Genomic DNA, 25526 nt, shown 5'->3' with positions numbered 1-25526 from the left:
TGCTGCCCCATTTTTGGCCTCCATGCGCCCTGTTTTTGGCCTCTGTGCATCCCATTTTCAACCTCGGCACATCTGGTTTTTGGCCTGTTCCAGGTGGCAGGGATAGTTGTGTCTTATTGTCCAGAGCCTCTTATAGTCTGAAAAATATGGTAAATAAAACCAGAATTGTGAAGTTTGTTCATGAGTAGGGGGAAAAAATCCCTCACAGTTGAAATGGGAGGAGGAGGAAGATGAGGAAGAAGACTTTGAGCAACCTCATGGAAATAACATTGTATGGTAGACAGTAGAAGCATTTAATTATTCATATCAACTTGGCTGCAAATTGTAATAAGAACTTTCTAATGGATGGCAGAGATATCATGCAGATTTGTGCCATAATCTGGGAATATAGGTCCCCATTTATAGGTATACAAAAACAACCCAACCACATATTACTAAAAATATGCCAGGAAGCCTTTATTTACATGCTGGTATTAAAAACTGTATATTGAGAGAATAGGTACAGCAGTTTTTATGTTGCCTTTGGATTATGTGTTGTGTTAGGACCAAATAGAAAATATGAAATAAATTCCGTGCTAGGAGTTATGACCTAAATTAAGAACTTTTGTGTGATAAAAGACACACTTACTAAATTTTACTAATTTGCATGCTTTGTGCTGATGGCAGATTACAAAAAATACAACAGGATACACTATCTCATTTACTATTAATTGTAGCACCCTTGAAAAGGTGATGAGAAAATATATCATATCAGGAACGGCTTTCCTTTTGCTCAATTATCTCACACTTCAGAACAAGCATTTGTGTGCACATACAGCTCAGCTCTGTGATCTTCATTAGAATCCTTTTGCAGCTACAGCCTGACTTAATCAATTTTTGCACTTCAGGCCTTTCTTATAGTAAATAGTCCTAAAGTTACTTTTTCATCCCCTTCATCATAATTACGAACAATCCAAGTTCCTGACTCTAGGGGGCGATGCTCATCTCCATTTCTTAGCTGGGGGAGCCAGCGTTGTCTGAAAACATTTCAGTGGTCAATTGGCCAGCATAACTAGACCCAAAGACACACAGAACACTGTGACCTTCCTACCAAAGTGATACCTATTTATCTAGTAATATCTGTATATATAAAATGCAACCTAGCTTGATATGAAAGATGTAAAATAGGCTATGATCAAGGGAGGGATTCTACCAGTTCGGACCGGTTCAGGTGAAGAGATAGCTCTGATGATCAACTGGGAGTGAACTGATTTGCTCTGACTTTCAGATGCCCCCACACCCCTGTGTTATACTGAACTATATTCCCTTTTCTGAAGTCCAGCTGATAGGCGCGGCACAGCGGATTGCTGCGCCTCACCTGTTTTACACTGGGCCCGCAGTAGAAGGTAAGTTTCCAAACCCACTGCGCGCATGCTCAGCGAACCAGTTGCTACATAGTTGAATCCCACCACTGATATGATATTATGCAGATGCTGTTGGAATTCAACTGTCCCTGTGACACCTTTCCTTCAAGGAAATCAATCACTTGTCTTTTCTTTTTGCAAGTAATTTTTATTTTTATTAAACAAACAACACACACAAAAAATCATCATCTTACATTACATCTTGTAGAAAGTGTGTCAATTGGTTAGAATTAGCTTTCGTGTATCTCTTCCACAGTCATTACTTATATTCATATCAGATGTCAAAGATTCTTAATGAGTCTTACTATCAACATAGCATAGTTTTCATTTGGCTGAAGTTGTTTTAGTGTCCTTTTGCCTTAAATAACCCATAGTTAAAAACACAACCACCTGATGGCATTTCATTAGTTATTATAAAAACCATCCAATAACCTTAAGCCTCTATAACATATTCCAAATAAAGTTGACAAAGTTTCTAAGCCCTTTTCCCCCCCCAAAGTTTACAATTTGTGTCCAGGTTCCTTCTGTTATGGTAGTACAAATACGTATACTGTATATCAATCACTTTTCTGAGTGGCATAGATCCAAGTGGGAAGCTGAAATTGGAAGGGGAAAAAAGGCTTCAGTTGGGTTCTAGGACTTATAGCTGCGATGGCGAACCAATGGTACGCATTCCACAGGTGGCACACAGAGCCATCTATGCAGGCACGTGAGCTGTCACCCAGGTTAGCTCCGTTGTGCATGAGCACACGCCTCCCACCAGCCAGCTGACTTTCAAGTCTCTGATTTTAGAGATGTGTATGAGTGTGTAGGGGGTGGGGTGAGAGGGGGTCACACCAGGGGTGGGTTTCAACCGGTTCGCGGCGGTCCCTGCGAACCGGTTGGTCGCCAAACCCGGAAGTAAGTAACTTCCGGGAACAGCAAAGGGCCCGCCCACCCGCCCGCAGTCCTTACCCGGTTTTAACGAGTTCTGCGCTTCCACGCATGCGCAGGATGCATACAGCGCCTGCGCGATCCTCCAGGAGCAGCTGGAGCATCGCACAGACACTAGTACGCATGTGTGCACCGCGCGCGTGCACGAGGACGCTGAACCGGTTGGAACGGGGCGAGAAACCCACCCCTGGGTCACACGCATATGCATGGGGGGATGCAGCCCCCCCACTCCCTGTTTTTTGTTCCAGGAGGCTTCAGGGAGGCCTTCTAGCACCAAAATGAGGGGTGGGGTATGTGGCACCCCACACATTTTGGTGTTAGCAGGCCTCCCTGAAGCCTCCCAGGACCAAAAACTGGGTGTGGGGGAGCAGCCACCCCATCCTCCTTTTTGGCAGTAGCAGGCCTTCCTGAAGCCTCCTAGAAACTGGGTGTGGGGAGGTGCAGCACACCCCACACCCCATTTTTGGCATCAGGAGGCTTCAGGGAGGCCTGTTAGCACCAAAACAGGGTCATGAGCGCTTATGCGGGGGGGCTGCGCCTGTGGGGGGCATTTCATTAAGGGTGTTGGCATGCGCGCATGTGCTATCATTCGTGCGTGCATGCATTCAGCACCCAAGGGAGAAAGGGTTGGCTATCACTGACTTATCACATCACATCCTATCCCTGGGTGGGGAGATAAAGCAGTCCCCCTTTTCAGATGAAGAAAATAATCAAATAATCTAATATTCTGCTCTCTCCCCAATTGGCACCTGATCCTGCAGTTGCGCTGTTGTTCCCACCCATCCCTACCCCGCACGACCTTAGGTACAGACATACGACATCGGTCAAGACTGGCCATGATGGTCTTAAGTCAAGAATTGCCATCAAATTGGAAAACAGTAAAGGTAGTCTGCAATGTACGACAGTTCATCTAGTGCAGTGTTTCTGAACCTTGGCGACTTGAAGATGTCTGGACTTCAACTCCCAGAATTCCCCAGCCTGCGAATGCTGGCTGGGGAATTCTGGGAGTTGAAGTCTGGACATCTTCAAGTTGCCAAGGTTGAGAAACACTGATCTAGGTGACTGTTCAAAGTTACAATGCTACTGGGGGAGCCAGCTTCGCTTAACCATCGTGTCTGACTGACTTAAACAACAACCCACTTAACAGTGGTGGCAAGAAAGCTCATAAAATGAGTCCAAGCTCACTGAACAGCTTTCTCACTTAGCAATGGAGATTCGGGGAAGCCAGATTCACTTAGTGACTGTGTGATTGACTTAGCGACTGTTCAAGTTACAACGGCACTGGAGAAAGAGACTTATGACTGTTTTTCACACTTAACAACCGTTGCAACATCCCAATGTCAGGGGATCCAAATTCAGACACTTGGCAACTGATTCCTACTTATGACAGTCTCAGTGTCCCAGAGTCACACGATCCACTTTTGCAACCTGACCAATGAAGTCCACGGGGAAGCCAGTTTCACTTACTTAAGAGCTGCAACTACTTAAGAGCTGCAACTATTCGCTTAACAATGGTAGCAAGAAAGGTCATAAAGTGGGTGAAAGCTCACTGATCAGCTGTTTTGCTTATCAACAGATATTCGATGCTCAATGGTGGACATACAGTAAGTTGAGAGGTACCCTTACCCTTCCCTTACGAGTATGTCAATCACCGGTAATCCGGCAGGCCTTTGCTCTCAAATTCTCAATCTGGTTGACAGTGATTGACATCCACTTTTGGAGGATGAATTGAGTAAAATGTGTCGAAACTCACTTTAACAATGCTCTTGCTTAGCAACCAAAACTTTGGGCTCAATTTGGTCATACGTTGGGACTATCTCTGCCTTCCTCTGCATGGCAGCCTTGTCCTATTAAACTCCTTCCCTTTTCTGAGAATTTTCCTCTCCGTTAGAGGCACCAAAATAACCCTGATGATATAAGGTCTCCTGGTAAAGCAGGGTGTTGGACTAGATGACCTCTGAGGTCCCTCCCAGCCCTGGGTTGCTGTGCTGTTTCAGAGCATCCTCTGAAGCTGCATCTAGTGCCAGGATTTGTGGTCCTTCTTTCCATTCCTTTTTTTCTCCTTCCTTCCCTCTATACATCCATCCATATCTCATTCACTTAGCCTTCCCTCTTTTCTTCTTTCTTTCTTCCTTCCTTCCTTTTCTCTCCCTCTCTTCCTTCCTTCCCTCCCTCTTTCTTTCTCCCTTCCCTTTTCTTTCTTTCTTTCTCTTCCTTTTCTTTCTTTTCTTTATTGTCTCTCTTCTCTCTCCCCTCCTCTCTTTCTCTCTTTCTCTCCCCCTTTCCTTCCTGCTTCCCTCTCTCCTTCTAAGGCTAGGATACCCACCTGAAACAAAAACTCCTTTGGATGAAGCCAGCTTACTTACCCCACCCCCACCCCCGCTCTTCCCTTCCAACTAAATCCGGGCGGCAGTCACAGAAACAACACTGCCTGTTCAATGTCAGGGAGGCACAATTAGGTATGGAGGATCCCCTCCCCTTCCTTTCCCTAACAAATGCCTGAGGCCGTTTGGCTGCAGCATCTCCCCCAAAGCCCCCCAGAACCTGCAATCGATCACACCATGGCTTCTGGCTGCCAGCATTGGCAGTTAGCCAATTGGCTGGCGGCTAAGTGTCCAGGGAAGCCAAAGGTCAAGGACAAAAACTGTTTCAGCGAATGGGCCATGCCGAAGGGTGTGAGGCGGAGTGGCTGTGACCCATTGGTCAGGGCGAAAAGCTAGGGATGGGCCAGCTAAGGAGAAAAGCTAGGTTAATGCGTGGAGGCGGGACCCTAGCAGAGAAGCAGATGCAGCCAAGGGTAGGAGCCTGAAAGTCCCATTCTGTTCAATTGTAATACTATCAAAGGGCTATTACATTCCTTTGAATGCAGCTAGTGCAACAGGCGTGTATGTTGCAAAGATTTGGAACAGTGCACTGAAGGTGTTAGAATAGGAGTGAGGAAACCCAGATTCTAGTATTTCCTCAACCATGGAAATATACAGGGTGATGAGGACCAATCTCTGTGTCCAGCTAACCTCATGGGAAGGTTGCTATGGAGAGAAATATGAGGGTGCTCTCTAACCTGTTTGGAACTATTAAAAGAAAGACAGACTATTTATCAAATAAACTAACATACAAGCAATTGCAAGCATGCTGCTGTTTTTTGAAGTAATATTTCATTTCAGGGAAATAGGGGCAGCAAATCCCCAAATATATCAGTTTTCTCAGCCTCATTTATCCCAATGCAGTTCCAGCTCCAGAAATACAATAGTAGGGAATTGAAGGATTAAAACCTCCCCCCCCCACCCCCCATGCTGTTAACTGGACATCATTCTTCAATGAATTCCCTTATATTTTTTAATATTGTACAATCAAGATTAGGGATGACACGTTATTTAATAATTCACAGGAAATGGGATGGATTTAGCTATTGTAGAATTTGCATATAATGACCAGGAAAGATAGGTGGTGGTTGGGGAAGATTCATACTCCCAGCACCAATGGCCAAGCAAAGAAAACCAAGATAAACCTTTGTCAGGGAATTTATTTTTAAGATAATGTGGATGTATAACCCTGGCAGTTTAGACTTTCTACAAAGCCACATTATTAACCAGGTTTAATAAGCCATAAATATTAACCAGGTTTTATTGACCAAACTCTAATGCTTAAAACCCACATTGTGCTAAATTACAAAGTTTAATTTCTATTATAGCGTAACACAATGCTTATTGCCCATCATACGAAACTGAATACCACACTCCATTCCTTGCAAACTGTCACATGGACACTTGGTGGTTGTTTGGAATTATAAAATTATTGGCTTCTGTGTGTGATGCCTGTATGTTTGTAAGCAAAGAGAGCATCCTAATGAAACTAAAAACAAAAACAAAAAAAGTCCTTCCAATGAATGACAATGACCAAGCATATGTATTCTTTAACTTCTCATTCTTAAAGAAATGGGAAAAGCTATCTGACTAAGCCGAGTAGCCTACGATAATCATGTAGTCATCAAATATCAGAAATGTGTCACCCAATTTAGCATTTTTCTTCTGGCAAGCTATATTGGGAGAAATTTGATCCCTGCATTCATTCTTGCACACCCTATAAAACCACACTGGAGCAGGCCAAAAGCCCATGTAATAATGGCTTGTTCATATTTAGTTAACAAGATACAATGAGAAGCCCACAAGTTGATTATATACAACATTTTCCCTTTCAGGAAGCAAATACTGAGTAGCCCAGTTCCACTCATACTTGTTACTTAACCAGTAACTTTCAGATAACACCCACTGATGGATTTTCATTCTAATACCCTCTGAATGTTTTACTAAACTGATGGGAGTTATTTCCATGGGCTAAACTGTGTTTGCATGAACTAGCACTTTGTCCTTCCTATGTTGAGTTTTATAACAATGGAATTTTGCTTTATTTTAAAATCACAAATGATAGAAACTGAGTCATGGACCAGAGGAGGAGCCATTGAATAGATCACTGTTCCCAAAGCCCTAAAGGTGAATGATCTCAAAGTTCACAGCTGTTTGGTTAACCCAGTAATGGTAAACCTATGACAGCCACACCAAGGATGACACACTACATTTAGGTAACTTCCCATCACCCAGCAATTATTCCCGAAACTATGTATCATTCTCAGATAGGTTTTGGAGGCAACGGAGGCTGTGTGACAATGGAATGTATTCTCAATGGCCTGTGGAAGGCCATTTGTGCTCCTGCACTGCCTCCTGGGCCTTTCAAAATCATGTGAGAATGTGGCAGGCTTTTATGTGATTTTTGGAAGTGGCAGAAGAGCATTATCCAAAGGTGCTTCAAGAACAAAAGCTTCATGGACTCAGAGCTACGTCAGGTAGGTCACCAGGAAATGTCAACAGAAAGGAGACCTGAAAGCAAGTAGTGTGTGGCAGATCACACACAATTTGACTGTATTTTTTAAAATAAAAGAATAAATTTTGTTTGTTTATGTTCAGGGTGGAGTGGGGGGGTTGCAGCAAAGCCAAGTTAGGCATTTTCTGGATTTTTGACATGCCTATCCCAATGGGTTCGTCATCACCAGGTTAACTTGTCCAGTTGCATGTGGCTAGGCTGCCTTTACTTCAACAGATTGGAGGCCAAGTAGCAAGGAAACAATATGTAACCCTTGCTGCTCTTGGTTTTTTGTCCTTGTCCAAGGCTTTGGGCAAAAATGACAGAAGCAGCAAAAAAAAAAAAAAAAAAACCCAGCAAGACAGGCAAAAGATCTTTGAAGTATCATTTTTTATTGTCTGCTCTTGAACAATATATCCTTCGTCAATTTCTCACAGCACTACAAGGCAAGTGCTCCAAGTCTAATTAATGCACAACTTAAATGGCAATTGTAACTATCAATTATTTAGACACCTTATCCATTGATAATACATTGTCAATGCAAAGAGTCATGTTGCAAAAAGAAAAGAAAAAAAAATGGTGGGAAAGGAAAAACACAAAATCTGGCAGCTGGGGTTCGAAAAGCAAATATTGAAAGCAGCAATATTCTTTGGAGTTGAGGAAAGGAAAGGAAAAGAGACTAAATGAGGGAAACAAAACAGAGAAATTAAACGTATCTGCCAATTCATACAAGGCAGTTTTACACTGTGCACTGTGTCTTTTTCTCCAGAGCCTTCTTATTCATTGGACTTCTGGATTCCTTGGAATTGAACTCATTCCAAAGAATGTCCAATCACCATGCATAAAGATTTCACCCCCTGCCAGTAAATCACAAAGTTTAATGTTATAAGAAACCTCTCCCTCTCCCTCTGATATTGGGGAAACCCCTGGTCCCATCAGGCCCTCGAGGAAGGTGGACCACTGTAGGACAAACAACTTCTGGTTTATGGAAGATTGTGGAAGGTGGGCGTAAATTTAAAGACTCTGGGTTCTGTACACCTGGTTGTTTATTGGGTGTTACACGCCACTTTGGTGTCCCCATGTTTCCTGGACCTACTCTATTGCCCGAGAAGGAATTGGATGGTTTCTGTAATTCTAATGTGCCTGACTTTGGTGCAGAAATAGGTGAGGGGCATAATGGCTTTGACAAAGGTTTGCATGATTCTACAGCGTCTGCATGTGATCGGCTAGAGGAAATTGGTTTATAGGCCTGACCTGATGAGTTGTAAGGCTTAGTTGTAGACATGACTGGAGGAGAGGAGAAATTCCAAGGAACGATAGGAGTAGAAACTCGGATACTATCTGGTTCTGTAGATGAACTGCGGGGGGAGAAGTCTTCGGGGCCTTCTGGTAACTTGTTGGACCATTTTGTAAAAGGCTTTAGTATCTCTTCAATCTTTTCACTATCTTCTTGAATGACCACATTGGTCCTTTTGAGAGTAGAGAGGTTGATCACTTTGATGCTTTGCCCAGGAGAACAGAACTGCTTGTGGCGAAGCCCTTCAAAAGCCTTTTGAGCACTCTTCAACCTTTCATATTCCACCAATGCACACCATCTGCTCAAAAGCTCAGGATAAGAAGTGGTAGATTTCTTCACTGCGGAGGGAAGCTTTTTGCCAGGTCTGAAGATGCGTATGCAGGCAATGTCACCAAAAGGCCCGAACAGTTTTGTGAGTGTATCCAGAAAGTTTTCTTGAAGCAGGATTGAAGAACTAGCGGATTCTTCACATGAAATGACATTCCATGCAAGGAGCGTCTTGTTTAGAGGGACATTTACAAAGGTTTCTGGGATAGGCTTCTTCCTCCTCACTTTGGTCCCATCTTCATTGAGTTCCAGCAACTTCGAGAATTGCAGAGCATAAAGGGTCACTCGCCAGTTACAAGTTAAACATCTCATCTAGGTTTTTTTAAAGAGAAAAATATCAGTATTGAGTAAGATAACCTTGATAAAGACATGCAAGCTTTCTTGACAAGAGATAAAGCATCTTTTAAGTTCAGAATATACAGATAATATTCAGAAGTAGTTCAAACCTCTCTAATTCCCCAATTTTATTAAAATTATAATGATAAAATCTAATTCAAACTTAGCAAAAGAAATAAAAGGAATAAAAAGTGCAAGAAAAAGAAAAGCGAAGAAAAAGAAAGGAAGTGACCTCCAAGAATAATCTTTTATATTTATCACAAATACCCCCCCAAAATTATTCTTTCCTCTCTCTAAAATGGCAAACTCATCATAGTGGCTTGGATATTGTTTGTAAAAAGTACAGGAAAACAAGTTTATGAATTCCTTGTATAGCTGAAGTAGCCACAAATATTAAAAAGAAAAAAATATTTCATATTTTAGTTCAGTCTTTCCATATCCTGGGGTGCCCAAATATATTGAGCTACAGTGCCTACCATGTTCTACAAATACCCCCATGGTTAGTACTTTTGAGTTGTAGATGGGACAGATAATCCAATATACTTGATGAGGAGCACTCTTAAAAACACAATATTTAAAACCATTCATCTACGTACATTTGGGAAAATAAGATTCTATCAGAGTATTAAAACAGGGAGTACTTTTCTTTCATTTGAACAACTATATTTGTTATCTACATTTCTAAAAGATACCTTTTTCTGTTTTTTCCCCCCTCAATCCTGGAAGTTGACATTCCAAATATGGAAGGGCATCAGATTGGGGAAGGATAGGATGTTCAGACCCTTGGATCCAGGCAATACTTAACATCTCTCTTTACAGATAAACTTTTTTTTAAAAAAAAATTACCCACCTTTTTTAAACTTGTCAGAAGTTTTATGCTCACAAATCCCATCTGTTCCTTTGTATATGCCTCAGGAGGAACAAATCTTTGAACAAGTTGTCATCTGAAAAGTAGAACTCTATTTGTGACACGATTTTTTTTGATCAGGAGTTGATCTGGGATAATGAAATAGCTGCTTTCAGAGGCACTTGAGCTGAGATCATTAAAGTTCTGCTGTGTCCTATCCAGGGATAAGGAAAAAGAGCAAAAATGTAAAGCCAGTGTCTTAAAAAGACAGTAGCATAGGTCAAATGTGGATAGAATTTTATTGCATATTTGCTATATTTGCCTGTACTGTATTGCCAATTACCTCCACTAGACCGATTAGATCCCACAGATTAGGCCTCCTCCGAATTCCATCCGCCGGCCAATGTCGACTGGCGACTACCCGGAGGAGAGCCTTCTCTGTGGCTGCTCCGACCCTCTGGAACGAGCTCCCCGTGGAGATTCGAACCCTCACCACCCTCCAGGCCTTCCGCAAAGCCCTTAAAACCTGGCTGTTCCGACAGGCCTGGGGCTAAAGAACTGTTGCCCCGCCTCGAATTGGTATGACTGTTGTGTTTTAATTATACATTGTTTTTTGTGTCGTTTTAAATTTTTTGTTTGTATCCCCCTTCCCTGGTTGAGTTGTGAGCTGCCCTGAGTCCCCTTCGGGGGAAAAGGGCAGCATATAAATAAAATCAACATTCAACATTCATTCAACATATTGTAAGTTAATACTTGGGACCATTCTATAATTTGGTCAGTCTTTAATTTAATGTTGTATGAATAAAATGATTGTGGCTTGCAAACTGTAGCTTTTGGCTTAGCATGCTGTGTTCTTCATCTGAATTTGGTATAGAAATGGGGCAATTTTTGAAAGACCATCAAAAGTCTGTGATATTCTATTGGGGGACAATATATGGCCACAACCTGACAAAATTGGCAAACATTTGCAAGCTAGGGCTAGAATCAGGTTAAAGGACTGGAGAAGGGGGTGCACTCTTCATTCTCTTCCTCATGGACACACACAAATCTGAGTTCTAGCCAATGTAAATGCACAATTTCTTATGGAAAAAATATTTTATTCAACTTTTACATTGCCATCTCATCTAACTAATGCTGGGAGGTTTAAAAAAAATGCCTCCTGAAAAGCCATTGCATTTTTAGATGGTATTCTTAAAGTAATATTTAAGAGGAGTTCTGCCTGCAACATTTTCTATGCAATGGAATTCAATTATTTATGATTTATTTTATTAAACAAGTTTATATAGGCACTAATCTCACAGAAGTGACGGGTTCATGTAATAAGTAAATAAAACTACAGTGTAAAAACAATCTTTCTTTTTTTTTAGAATTTAGAAAACTCTGGCCAGGAAAACCTGGATTGCTATGTTGTTATCATGTTACTGATGCTATATAACAAACTACATAATTAAAACTTCAGTGATGGAATGAAGGCTATCCAGCATTAGTGATGGACATAACAGAATTGGGTCGAGACGTCACACTAAACTATTATTTGCTTAGCAATGGTTAAAACATAATTGACTGTATTAACATAAGCCTTATATCTGGTTTATGAACTACAATGGGTTTTTAAACCATGATATATGCCTTATGTTGCACAAGGACTAGAATCACACAAACTAAGCCAAACCCAAGAAAGCAATGTATATCGACTGAATATTGATTAGAAATTTTGGGATCTGTGCTCCCAAAATACACTTTGAAGAATATCAGGAAGATTGAAATAGAAGTTGGTTTTCTCAATCTGGAATGTTTCCCTTGATGCACGGAAGAGATTTCACCACCAGATAAGCCCAGCCCCTCTGCTTCTCATTGTTTTTTCTTCTCTTAAAATAACCGTCTGTTTATCACTCACCATTTAGTTCAGAGAAGATTTTACCCATAGAAATAAATGGAAAATCTTGCTCACCTAGCCACTATATTCTCTCGTGGCAAAAAATTACTTCTTGCAGACTGAGAATGGGAAGTGGGAGGAAAATATCTAGAGGTCTGGGCTGGAAAGAAACATTTCAGCTGGGATTCACACCTGAAAGCCATTGTAGGATAGAATGCTTCCTCTGTGAAGAAGACACAAGAGAAGCCCTGTAGAAAGACAGCATTTTTAAATTACTATTGTTGCAAACTGACCCAGTTCAGCTAAATCACATTATGTTTAGCTTAATGAATGAATCCAGCCACAGACATCCAAGGAAGCTCAAAAGTGAAACATCCTCTTAAGAAGACTCAGAAGAAAACTAAAAATAAACAAGCATCAACCCAAAGTAACTTCTAATTTAAAAATTGTTGCAGCAAAATCCTAAACACTAAGTTGCATTTCTATTATTTTGCCCCCAGATACAGAGACATACAATTAATTCAAGGTCCCCTTGTTGCAGCTTCAAACTTCTCCTTGTTTCCACAAACTAGGTTGGAGCAGAAGCACAAGTGGTCTTTTTTCATAATATTCCTCTGCGCTGTGCAGCACATACAAATTGCAAAGAGGAAAAATATTTTACCACAGGAAAAATAGAAATAATGAACATCTTCTAATCTGTCAAGTAATACATTTTAAAAGGAATTTTTGGATTATCTGAAGTACACTTTCCAACCAACCACACAACATGAACTCACTGTTGTAGCTACAATAGTTGTAACTATTCCACTAGTTCACCTGAATTTGAAAAATGCCCTTCAACTACTCATTCCAGATAGAGTTTGTTGGCTTTTTACAAAAGCTCTCTTGAAGAAAAAAAAGCAAAGACTGAGAAAATGCTAACCTGTTGCAAGATAGGTTAAGGGAAGGTTTAGGAAAGGGATCAGCAGCTGCTCCTGTATGGCTATTTAAGCTAAACTCTCCTGCTGAAGCCAGTCAGCATCTTAAAGGTAAAGAGCTGCATTGAGGAGTATAGAATGAAAGGCATCAACCAAACTAATAAACTGTAGTTGATTGAGGCTTAGTAATAGTAATTTTTTTGAATATACCCTGAATTCACTAAACATATTACACCAAAAGACTATGTCTAGTCTTGTTTTGGTTTGAACATCATGGATGTGTTCGATATGTTTCATGAATCTAGCCATAACTTTTGGATTTCTTCAAGATAGTTCTAAGATTAATGTGTTCTGGGCATCCAACCAGTATTGTTTATTCACCAACCCTAATTAAGCATCCTGTTTAGATGCTTAACTGGATAGAGCATTCCAGGGGTTGATCACTCTGTTACTGAAGTCGTATTTTCTGCAATCGAGTTTGGAGTGATTTACCTTGATTTTGTATCTAATGTTTGCCCGTGTATTATTGCAGTTGAAGCTGAAATAGTCATTGACAGGTAGGACGTTGTAACAGACAATTTTGTGTACTATGCTTAGTTAAGACCATAGGCAGATAGTTCCAGGTTGTCCAAGCCCAAAATTTCGAACCTTTCCTCCTTTCTCTTGCCTCTCTTGCCCTCCTCCTGACTGGGTTGGATAATCTGAAGACTGCATAGTCTCAAAAATGGAAAACCCACAAATCATACCATTAAGCTACTTAAATCTAGTATTCAGTAGTGTTGCTTCTATGTTTGTGTAAAATCTGGCTTCTGCCCACAATCAGAGACTTTTAAGAGATCATTGGCATGCCACTCCATGGCATGATCACCAAGGGCTCAAGCAACATACAGCGATTGAACATTACACGTCACAAGCCAAAACCAAACAAACCATATATGACTAGGCTGATGATTGAATGCAGCCATATTGTGTTTTCGTTCTCCTCATGAAACTGAGGGATGATTCCAGACTTTCTTTGGCCACCACAGGGAGAAATGTCTGCAGATAGAGAAGTAAATCAGCCTAGGGGTCTCTTGCTGTAGGATTGGAAAATTGCATAGTAAGAGGGGAATAACCCCAAGATGCTGCAAAAATGATGAATACATGCCAGTAGCCAAACACCCAAATGTTGATAACATGATATGGGGATGCTACAACAGGTTGCACATGTGAGGACTGGTCATAAGTCACTTTTTTCAGTGCTGTTGTAACTTTGAACGGCTGCTAAATGATTGGTTGTAGGTTGAAGTCTACCTGTAAAGGCATTTTGTAGTGTGATTTTTTTTGTGATAAGCTCTCTGACTTTAGTGCATAACTATTGCCTCTGATCAAGGAGAGAAACTGAGCCAGTAAGTGATTAGACATGATACCTGGTGTTGATACTTGTGGAATGTGTTTGTGTGTGTGTGTGTGTGTGTGTGTGTGTGTGTGTGTATGTATGTGTATTACAATTCTAAAAAGAGAGACTAATTGTAGCCCCCTAGAATTTAGGAATTGGTGTTTTTGCCATCACCAATTTAATTGCCCTCTCCCTGTGCAACCAGAAACCCTAAATTGGGGCATATGAAACTATGTTGTTTCTGCAGGAGACTGCTGGGGCCCCAAATGAATCAAGATGGCAGCATTGCTTCTGCTCCCCTTTAGTAAATTGTGAGTTCCTCTTTTTCTCTTTCTTAATTTTATCTTTTCTGCTATAATTGCCTTTGAAGTTCCTGTAGGAATTTGGGCTTTGGCAGATACAATTATAGCTTCTTTCGTACATTATTTAAATGCCAATGATTTTTTAAAGAACTCTAAAATTAAAAAAAAGAAAGACAATTAAACAGCTAGCATTTCAAAGGTTTTCATTAACTGTGACTCGCTGGAGTTATATAGGAGCTTGTGTTACCATAGATACTGTTGCTGGAGTTATTGTGGTCTCAAGCTTGGTCTGTGTTGGTGCTGGGTGTTGTCTTGTGTGTGTGTGTATGTGTGTGTGTTCCCACAGAAAGATATAGTCTTCCTTCTGTCAGCTCCATCTGTTGATTCTGAAATGCTGTTCTTTCATTTAAGACGCAAGATTAAAAAATAACCCAGGTGCAAAACTGAACCCACTCCCCGCACCCCACCCCACCTCCAAAGAAAAAGAAAAAAGCCCCAAAATAATTATTATAAGAACAGGCAGAAGCTGATGTTTTTGTTTTTGCTGCACATATTGAATATTTTATGGGGGAGATAAATATACTTATCTGAATTTTCATTTTTATTCTTATTTATTTTGAAACATTTATATTCCACCTTTCCAAATTGCCTTTCATACTGCACAGCACGGAAGCTGCACTCCAAGCTGAAGCCCCATTTGGCCAATTAAGATGATTGCAACTTGCATCAATTGTGACTAAGTTAACTCCCACTGATTTCACTGGTTGGGTTCTCACTCAGTGCTAAGCTAGGGTTTGTTTTATGTTTTGCTGAACAAACCATAGCAGTCTGATTCATACATGACCTCACTGCATCTGAGTTTGGAAAAGTTGTTAAGCTCAAGCCAAATGACATTATGTTAAGGCAATGTTTTAACTCGGCCAATGGGTTTTCTATAAGAATGATTAATTAGGGAAGAAACCCCATTGGCTTCCTGAGAATATCCCATTTAAGTTCAAAATAAAAGAGCTAAATTGGGCTGATGAACATGAAATGCAAGTTCAGATTCACAAATTTGGAGTATGAATTACCATCTGTTTTTTTTATTTTACAACTTTTACAATATTTGTACTAAATTTTATAGTAATTAGCAAAGTAGGTTTGTGCCCTGATTTAGCCATGGCAATTCTCATAGGGAAACAGAATATCCATAATGAATCTATTAGAAATGAAATGAATGTAACATATAAATGAAATAATACCAACTTCTCTAAGCTGGTGTTCTCCAAATGTGGTAGAATGCAACCCCAATCATACTTAATCAGTTGTGTTTATTTTTCTTCATTCGGTTGTGTCCAATCCTCAGATATTGCCTGAACAGTCTCTGCAGTTTTCTTGGCAAAGTTTTTTCAGAAGTACATTGTCAATGCTTCGTTCCTAAGACTGAGAGAAAGTGACCTAGATCCTAGATCATCACCTGGCTTTATGCCTAAGGTGGCACTAGAATTCACAGTCTCCCGATTTCTAGGATGCCTTAACCATTACATCAAACTGGTTGTCGAACAATGCTTAGACACTGCCAAACACTGGTGGGAGGATATGTTATAAAGGTGGTCAGTGAGTCCACTGTGTAAATAAAAGGTACATGCTGAGCTTTTGTGGCTGCGATTTTTTTTTAACTTTCTGCATTATACTGTCATAATGGGACTTCTACTTTGGCTACTATTATTATCAGAAATATAACTTCTGTTCCCAAGAAGCAAAGTAAGCAGACAGCCAACAAAACATTGCAAATTACATAGTCTGCTGGGAGCCAGAATCCTGTTGTCTTCTACACTTTTACGGAATGAAGCCTATAGGAGTTTCTGGGCACTTAAGCTACACTATTTAGGCTGCAGAATAGCATTTGTCCATTACATGATGGTAATGTTTCTCAAAATAAGATCAGCAGCAGTGTTCATGTGATCTATAGAGTTCCATCAGATGATAAACCACAGCTTTCTCAATGCATGGCTCACAACTGCTTTAGCCCATTTTTCTCTCCTTGAGCTAATAATCAGCTGGTTTGCAAGAATAAGTAAATGGCTGAAAATTGGTTCAGAGAAATGTATAAGTAATCATACAAATAAAAACTTTTAATACTGTAATTCAGAAAAATGAAAATAGCAAACAATGGACTCACTGATTGTGAATTGATATGCCTTGAGCTAAGTAGAACTGTTACCTTGCACAAACCAACCCAAAAAAGAAAACTTCAAGGAGAAAAATGCAATAATTAATATATAAAAGGGAATTGCATTAGGCTGGTGATCCACTTCAAATCAGAAAGTGCTACTGGAAAACATTATTGGGCAACAAAGTTTGTGCTAAAAGTTGTTGTTATAGCATGGTATACATAAAATATTTCAAGTTTTAAATAAATTCCTTATTTTGAATTTAAAGTTTTGGGAGAACATCCAGGCATGTGGAAATGCAGCCATAATTATTATTTGCCAAAATAAATAAGTAAAGCCATGTTTCCTGGTCTTGTAGATGAAAAGTTAGAGAGGGGATTTTTGTGTAACAGGGTCCCTACATTCGTATTATGATCTACAATTGGACAAAATTCTTTAAAAATTCTCTCTTTGTTGCCATCAACTAATTATTTGGATTTATGCAGCAAATATATGGTAGCCATTGTTCTAAGGAGGCCAGTACAAACATATATTACTTAGAAGGTATTATTAGAATTCCGTCTTGATTATTTTTTTCTCTCCAGTCATTCCAGGGGGCTTATAGAGCACTCCCCATTTAGACTGAGAAATAGCAAATGGCTCCAAATCATCCAATGTGTTTCTTTGGCTAAGAATGAATATTCATGCCTGTACTTTTTGTCTTACTGACCTTTCTTTTAAAATGTGCAGTGACATGCATAAAACATTTGAAAACAATGTGCCTCATAATAAGCATTCTCATTCAGGAATCAGTGTAGAATATAGTTGCAAAGTTGGAATGGCTGTTATGAATATGTGTACCAGCCTGACTAATGTATAGGAAAACTCATTAAATCATTCTCAAGCCTCTTCTTAAAAACCTCCAAAGATGGACAACCTCCTTTGGCAGATAGTTCTACTGCAGTACAGATTTACAACTAGGAAATGGTTCCTTATATTTATACAAATATAAGGCTCTACATGGGGCTGCCCTTGAAGAGTGTTCGAAGACTTCAGTTAGTCCAGAACGCAGCTGCGCGCGCGATTGTGGATGCACCCAGGTACACCCACATCACACCTATCCTCCGCGAGCTGCACTGGCTACCCATTAGTCTCCGGACCCGCTTCAAGGTGCTGGTCGTTACCTATAAAGCCCTACATGGCATCGGACCTGGGTACCTGAGAGACTGCCTCCTGCTGATTACCTCCCATAGACTGATTAGGTCTCACAGGTTAGGTCTCCTCCGGATTCCATCTGCCAGCCAATGTTGGCTTGTGACTCCCTGGGGGAGAGCCTTCTCTGTTGCAGCTCCGGCCCTCTGGAATGACCTCCCGGTGGAGATCCAGACCCTTACTACCCTCCCGGCCTTCCACAAAGCCACCAAGTCCTGGCTGCTCCAGCAGGCCGGGGGGGCTTGTGAAACATCCAGGCCCACGGAAACTGTGAATGTTGCATTTTTTTAAAGTGTTGTCTTTGTCTATTTATCCCCCCTCCCTTGTTTATTGTGAGCCTTCAGGAGTGGGCGGCATACAAGACAACTAAACTAAACTAAACTAAACTACAAAACCACCATAGCTGCAACATATCCCCATTTTGGGAGTAGTTTTTGGTAGCAAAAATAGCTTTGGACCATCCTGCCAACAATGCTTTTTTATGTACCTGACCACAGGTACCCCATTCTTCTTTTCTTTAGAATGAATACCTCAACTTATTCCAGCCTATCTTCATAAGTCATGGTCTCAATTTCTGAGTCTTCTGGGCTTCTTAAACCCATCAATATCCTTTGAGAAATATGGTGCTCCATGCACAGTACTTCAGAAGGGGTCTCACCTGTACAAAGTACAGGAAAATGAGGAGTTCTTGCATCTTTGGCACAATGTCTCATGCAGGGCAGCCTAGAGCTGTGTTAGTCTTCCCAGAAACTGCACCATGCTGTTGGCTCATATTCAACTTATTTTCAACAACTGCAGTCAAATTCTTCTCCAATGTAATGCTTCCAGTTTAAAATAACTCCAAGTGATCTGTAAGACAATCAGATATTTGGACTATATATGTCCCTTCCGATTATATTATAATCCATCTTTCATCTGTCTTAATTGGAATGACCAATATTCATGGATGAAGTACAGTGCAGAATATCTGAAGAGCCATAGGGTAATTTCTCACCACTGCACTTTGTAACAATCAGGATCTGGAAGTCAACAGATGATGAGAAAGTTAGGACAAGTTGCTGAAAGGTCTTTTTAGTCTGGCCAAGTGATTGACATTTTTTAATTCTTACACCAGTGGAGAAAAGAAGCAGAGAAAAGTAGAATTAAACTGAAGGAAGGTGACAATGATTTTACAGGAGCATGAAATATTATAGCAAATCGATTTTGTCTAAAAATGAACTAAAAGCTAAAACACTTTGGAAGAGGAGTTCATAAGAATTTAAAGGTGATTTTTCATTCAATGATATTTTTAAAAATTGTGAGAGAGCTGAGAAACTACTCAGTTATTATAGTAGAACCCAACTGATTAATCATACATACAATATAGAACCTTGCTCCGCATCCAAGCCACAAATGACACACATTATATCCTTCCAAGTCTTTTTCCTTCATTGGTAATGGTTGAAGAGCAGCAATCCTTAAAGGCCCAGCCCAGCATTTTGGTACTTTTCCTTTCTCTCATCTGTTAAATATTTTATTTATATTTGTCTCTAGGTTTTATAATTTGTCTCTCTGCCCATAGGACACAAGTTGGTAAAGAGAAAGTCATTCTGAAAGTCCTCCTCAAAGGTTTTTTTTTAAAAAAAAAATTTTCAAAGGATCCAAATTGCCTAATTGAAATTTCTGTTCTCAGGCTCAAAATCTCATATTGCTGCCTGAGGCCATGGCCTCCATGGCCTAAAACCTTGCATTGTAAAAATTAAGTGGTCTCCAGCTGTTTCCTGATATAGGCAAATCAGAATATATGAATTACTGTGCGAGACCCTTGGGCCTCTGCCCCTACTGGATGACATTAGCAAAGGAGAAGTGTGCTTGTCATAGCTTCTTACAGTTCTTCTGACTTGCCTTTCAGCTACCACAAGCCACTAATCAAAAGACAGGCAGCTCTGCTTTCCTATCTGTAAATCCATTGTTTAAGACAGCTCAGCCCTCAAAAAATGTTGAGGAGCATCAGGGCTTCATTAGTAGTACTGCTGCAGATAGATGCTAGCAGCAGGGGTGGGGCACCCTGGGCCTGCAAAAACCACCTAATGAGCCAGCCTAAGACATGCAGTTGACATTGCTTAGGTTTTTAAAAGTTTGAGCAATGTGTTGGGGGGAGGGGAATACCAGATGAAATATCAGTCAAGTATTTGACAAAGGCCTGCAAGACATTTCTTCAATCCAAGAGAATGGAGGGAAAGAATAAGCTGAAGTCTTCAAAAACTGAATCAGTTTTATTTAACCATTGCCCAACTAGTATGGGGAATGATGGAAGCTGTAGTCCCATATACTTGGATGCTATCAGATTATGGAATGCTGCATTATAGTCTTTCCCCCTTCATTGTCATGGTCTACATTTTTTTTTATTCCAGGCTAAAATCTGTTGGGTATTTAACAAACTTCATTTAATGATTGGTCAAGGTCCTGTAACATAACAGGATTCTAATCTAAGGCATCTGGAGGAGTGCAAGTTGGAAAACAACAATGACTTAATAAAAGAGAGCACCTGAGGATGGTGGCAGAGATTTGGGGAAGGAGTCGGAGGACTGCTGTTGATTGAAACTTTTGGCCACAGAAGAAAAACTATACAGCCCAAGGATGATGGAAGTTATGTAGGGAAAGGAATAGAAATGCAGAGTAATCTAGAGATTTGAGAATCCATAATCCATGTTGTATTGAGCATAACAATTCTTCCCATGCATAGGATGACTGATTATTTTACACATGCAAAATATTTTATTCATGCAAAACCTCCCTCAGTAGTTGATAAAATAACTGTAGTCAGATCATTCATTCAAGGTACAGCAAACTAAGAATCAGATACAACAGAGGCTTAAAACTATTATGTTAGAATTAGAATGGCTGTAGTAAACAGAAGCTTTTAAGTATAGATATGCTTTCCCTCTTTTATCTTTTTTAAAAAATAGGAGTGGAGTTGTTTTGGGAAATTTTTTGTATGGGCTTAAGTCAGAGGTGGGTTGCTCCTGGTTCAGCCCAGTTCATCCGAACCAATAGTGGAATTATGACCTGGGTCGCAAAACCGGCAGCAACCCAGGCTCCCCACGGCCCTAAACCACTTCCCTGATCTCTTATGCTGTTGGCGGCATGTTTCTGCACATGCGCAGAACAATATTTGAGTTTGAGTTTGAGTTTTATTTCATTTATATGCCGCCCTTTTCCCTAAGGGGACTCAGGGCGGCTCACAACTCAAAAAGGGAAGGGGGGATACAAACAGTTTAACAAGAACACAAAACTATACATAGTTAAAAAGCACAACAATCATACCATTCGAGATAGGGGCAGCGGATCTTTAGCCCCAGGCCTGTCGGAACAGCCAGGTTTTAAGGGCTATGCGGAAGGCCTGGAGGGTGGTGAGGGTACGAATCTCCACGGGGAGTTCGTTCCAGAGGGTCGGAGCAGCCACAGAGAAGGCTCTCCTCCGGGTAGTCGCCAGTCGACACTGGCCGGCGGATGGAATTCGGAGGAGGCCTAGTCTGTGGGATCTAATTGGTCTAGTGGAGGTAATTGGCAGTAGGCGGTCTCTCAAGTACCCAGGTCCAATACCATTTCATCAACTGTGCATGCACCAGCAACACAGCAAAGTGTGCATGCAGCAAATTGGTACCAACTGGTATAGGAACCCACCCCTGGCTTAAGTCCCATTTATCTGTTTCCTTCCTTAGTAACAGATCTTACTTCTCTTGTTTGTTTGTTTGTTTGTTTGTTTGATTGTTTGATCTATATGCCACCCTTCTCCCAAAGGACTCAGGGCGGCATACAAAATAAAAAAAAACACATATTACAAAAGTTAAAAAGGAAATTAGATAGAGTATCCAAAAACAAACCCAATTAATATTAACAATAACATTTTAAAAATTAGATGAAAATTAACAATTAAATCAATCATTTATTTTATTTTGTTCAGGCCAGGCCGGCTTGCTGGAAAAGCCAGCGTTTTAGGGCACATCGGAAGGATCGGAGTTCAGGGATTATACGAAGCTCCGGGGCAGCTTATTTCAGAGAGAGTGCACTCCCACAGAGAAGGCTCTCCCCCTGGGGGTCTAGCCGACACTGTCTGGCCGACGGCACCCTGAGGAGGCCAACTCTATGGGATCGCACTGGATGGTGGGAGGCTACCGGTGGCAGTAGGTGGTCTCGCAGGTACCCTGGGACTAAGCCATGGAGCACTTTAAAGGTCATAAGTAGTACCTTGAATCGTACCCGGAAAACAACCAGCAACCAGTGCAGGCCGCCTAAAAGGGGTGTAGCATAGGAGCACCTAGGTACCCCCATGATAACCCGCGCAGCCGCATTCTGGACCAGCTGAAGCCTACGGGTACTTTTCAAGGGCATCCCCATATAAAGAGCATTGCAGTAGTCCAGGCGAGAAAGGACGAGGGCATGAGTGACTGTGCACAGAGCATCCTGATCCAGGAAGGGGCGCAACTGACGTATCAGGCAAACCTGGTAAAATGCCCCCCTGGTCACGGCCTTCAGGTGTTCTTCTAAACTAAGCTGCATATCCAGGACTCCCAGATTGCGCGCCCTCCTTGAGGAGGCTAAAATTTCTCCCCCTATCATCAAAGATGGAACAAGATGCACAAATTGGCATGACGGAAACCATAGCCACTCAGTCTTGGAGGGATTGAGCTTGAGCCTGTTCCTCCCCATCCAGATCCGCACAGCCTCCAGGCATCGGGACATCACATCGAGGGCATCGTTTGGGTGGTTTGGGGTAAAGATGAAAACTTGGGTATCATCAGCATATTGATGATACCGTACCCCAAAACCACGAATGATCTCACCCAGTGGTTTCATATATATGTTGAACAGGAGGGATGAGAGAACCGACCCCTGAGGCACCCCACAAGTGATGCGCCTCAGGGTCGATCCCTGCCCTCCAGTCAACATGAACTGTGATCGATCTGACAGGTAGGAGGAGAACCACCATAAAATGGTGCCCCCCACTCCCAACCCCTGAGTCGTCGCAGTAGGATACCATGGTCGATGGTATCGAAAGCCGCTGAGAGGTCTAATAGGACCAGGAGAGAGGAGCATCCCCTGTCCCGGGTCCACCAGAGATCATTGACCAATGTGACCAATGCCGTCTCCATGCTGTACCCAGGTCTGAAACCCGACTGAAACGGATCCAGGTAGACAGCTTCATCCAGGTACTGGGGAAGCTGACGTGCTACCACACTCTCGACAACCTTTGCTACAAAGACCGGATGATAGTTGGCTAAAGAAGCTGGGTCCAGGGAAGGCTTCTTAAGGAAGGGTCTCACCACCGCCTCCTTCAATGTGGTGGGAAAGAACCCGTCTCAATGAAGCATTTGTAATCGCCTGGAGCCAGCCTCGTGTCACCTCCCTAGTAGCCAAGAGGGACATGGGTCCAGCACACAAGTGGCAGCACTGAGTCTCCCCATAATCCTGTCCATGCCCTCAGGGGTCACAGGATCAAACTCATCCCAGATGGCCTCCACAAGATTCATCCCTGTCGACTCGCCCGAATCTACCCAATCAGAGTCCAAGCCTGTCCGGATCTGAGTGATTTTATCCTGCAGATACTGAACAAATTCTTCAGCCCTATCCTGCAAGGGGTCTTTCCCAGTTCCTTGGTTAAGTAAGGAGCGGGTCACCCTAAACAGGGCAGTTGGGCAGTTATCTGTGGACGCGATAAGAGCAGAAAAATGTTGCCATTTTGCCGCTTTTATCACCACTAAGTAGGATTTAATATGAATTCTTACTAGTGTTCGATCAGATTCAGACTGGCTGGCCCTCCAACCACTCTCTAGGCATCTTTTCCGGTGTTTCATCTCCTGGAGCTCCTCGGTAAACCAGGGAGCTACCTGGGATCGACACTGGGTCAGAGGCTGCAAAGGCACAACATGATCCAAGGCCCCAATGGCCGCCCTATCCCAGGCTTCCACTATGGCTTCGATCGAGTTGTGAGCAAGGAATTCAGGGAAAGTCCCAAGCTCCATCAGGAACCTTTCAGGGTCTATCAGGCACCTGGGGCAGAACTTCATCAACGTCATCCTATAAGCCCTCTGCACATATCCACTCTGATTTAGGGGACAATCCTATATTGGTGGGCTCCCTGTTACACAATTGAATTGAACCCAACCCATAGATTATAAAACTATAAAGAAAGAACTATAGTTTTCAACTGTGATTTTTTAATAATGAATATGTGAACAGATCGCCAAAAAGGAAAGCTTTCTCCCCAAAAAAATATAATATATGTATTCTTACACATCCGACTTGCTTCCTTAGGCATTTGCAGACAAAATGGAGCTGTCCGGGTGCTGAAAAGAGACCATTTCACTCTTAACAGAACAGAAACACGCTGAGTGGGTGGGTAAATGGATGTAGTTCTCCATCCCACCTTCGACTTTCCTAATTACAGTTTGATGAAAGGGTAGTCGAAATGTAAGCTACTCCTTCAAGCTGGAGTCTGCATTTTAGCCAATTCCCAGCTGCTTTGGCATTTTTGCAAAACAAAAGGTTTAATTAACAACCATCCACGCATTTCCTCACATTGCTGGCTAAGCTTCAGTTTTAATGGCCTTTTCATATCCATACAAATTCTTTACATGATTTGTTTATCAACTGGTTGCCTGTGGGCCAAATCCAGCCTACAAATGCTCACTCTTTGATCATAAGTAATACATATCGGTTGAGACCAAAAGCAGATATGTGAATCACAACCAGCTTCCAGGCAGCATGTTATTTCTTGAGAACCTGGGATAGTAAAAAGCAGGCCTTGAGAAATTTGAGGTAGTAACCCAGCCAATGTAGAAGAGCAACCTCCAAATCTCATAGAAATGCAGTACTTTGCCATCTTTTTATACTAAAGATAGAAACATAAACTTTCTATTCATGCAGCCCATGCATTTGGAGCCGAGGTGGCACAGTGGTTAGGGTGCAGTACTGCAGGCCACTTCAGCTGACTGTTATCTGCAGTTCAGCGGTTCAAATCTCACCGGCTCAAGGTTGACTCAGCCTTCCATCCTTCCGAGGTGGGTGAAATGAGGACCCAGACTGTGGGGGCGATATGCTGACTCTCTGTAAACCACTTAGCGAGGTCTGAAAGCCCTGTGAAGCGGTATATGTCTAACTGCTATTGCTATTACTATTGCTATTTTCTGCTAGAGAATCATGAAAATCAATTGGTGTGTTAAACCATTGAAAGTGTACCCAAATGAACCCTCAAAAAGTATCTATCATCTCCAATATCATCTATCCCAAAAAGCTAAACAAAATTACTTCAGGGCCCAAATAATTTTAAACAGTTATTACCTGGCCACACTGAGTGCCTTTCTTTGGACTGCAATTTGTAACTGAAACTACTGTATCATAAAAGCTTCTCAATATGAAATATACACTTAGTATCATTTTAATGGCCAAGAATGTATAAAGGGAATGCAAAAAAAACCCCACATCCTGCTATTCAATGCAAAGTAGTAAAGGAATCACAGTAGGATCAGATATTTTAAGTTCTTACATGATTTCTGGAAAGCAAGAAAAAGGATTTAGAATCTAGTTTTCATTCTGTGCTATTCATACACCAATTTTTGACTTTTTAAAAAATCCAGACAAAGTCTTCCATTCATTTCTGTACTCAAAACCACATTTATACTGAATTTTCCTTTTTATATGTGTCATCACCTCAGTGTTGCCCTCAG

The 25526-nt window shown here is 41.4% G+C and overlaps 1 protein-coding gene across 1 annotated transcript; it reads right to left on the bottom strand.

Annotated features, from left to right (window-relative positions):
* Positions 1-8076: 8076 nt before the first annotated feature.
* Positions 8077-12079, bottom strand: LOC116521229 (la-related protein 6-like). Its single transcript, XM_032235918.1, is given in 6 exon segments — positions 8077-8223; positions 8254-9129; positions 10004-10047; positions 10050-10134; positions 10136-10214; positions 12069-12079. Coding segments are annotated over 6 exon segments (1242 nt in total).
* Positions 12080-25526: the final 13447 nt, after the last annotated feature.

This window comes from Thamnophis elegans, chromosome Z (genome assembly GCF_009769535.1).
Source record: "Thamnophis elegans isolate rThaEle1 chromosome Z, rThaEle1.pri, whole genome shotgun sequence".
Classification (NCBI taxonomy): Eukaryota; Metazoa; Chordata; class Lepidosauria; order Squamata; family Colubridae; genus Thamnophis; species Thamnophis elegans.
This window is presented reverse-complemented; position numbering and strand designations above follow the sequence as displayed.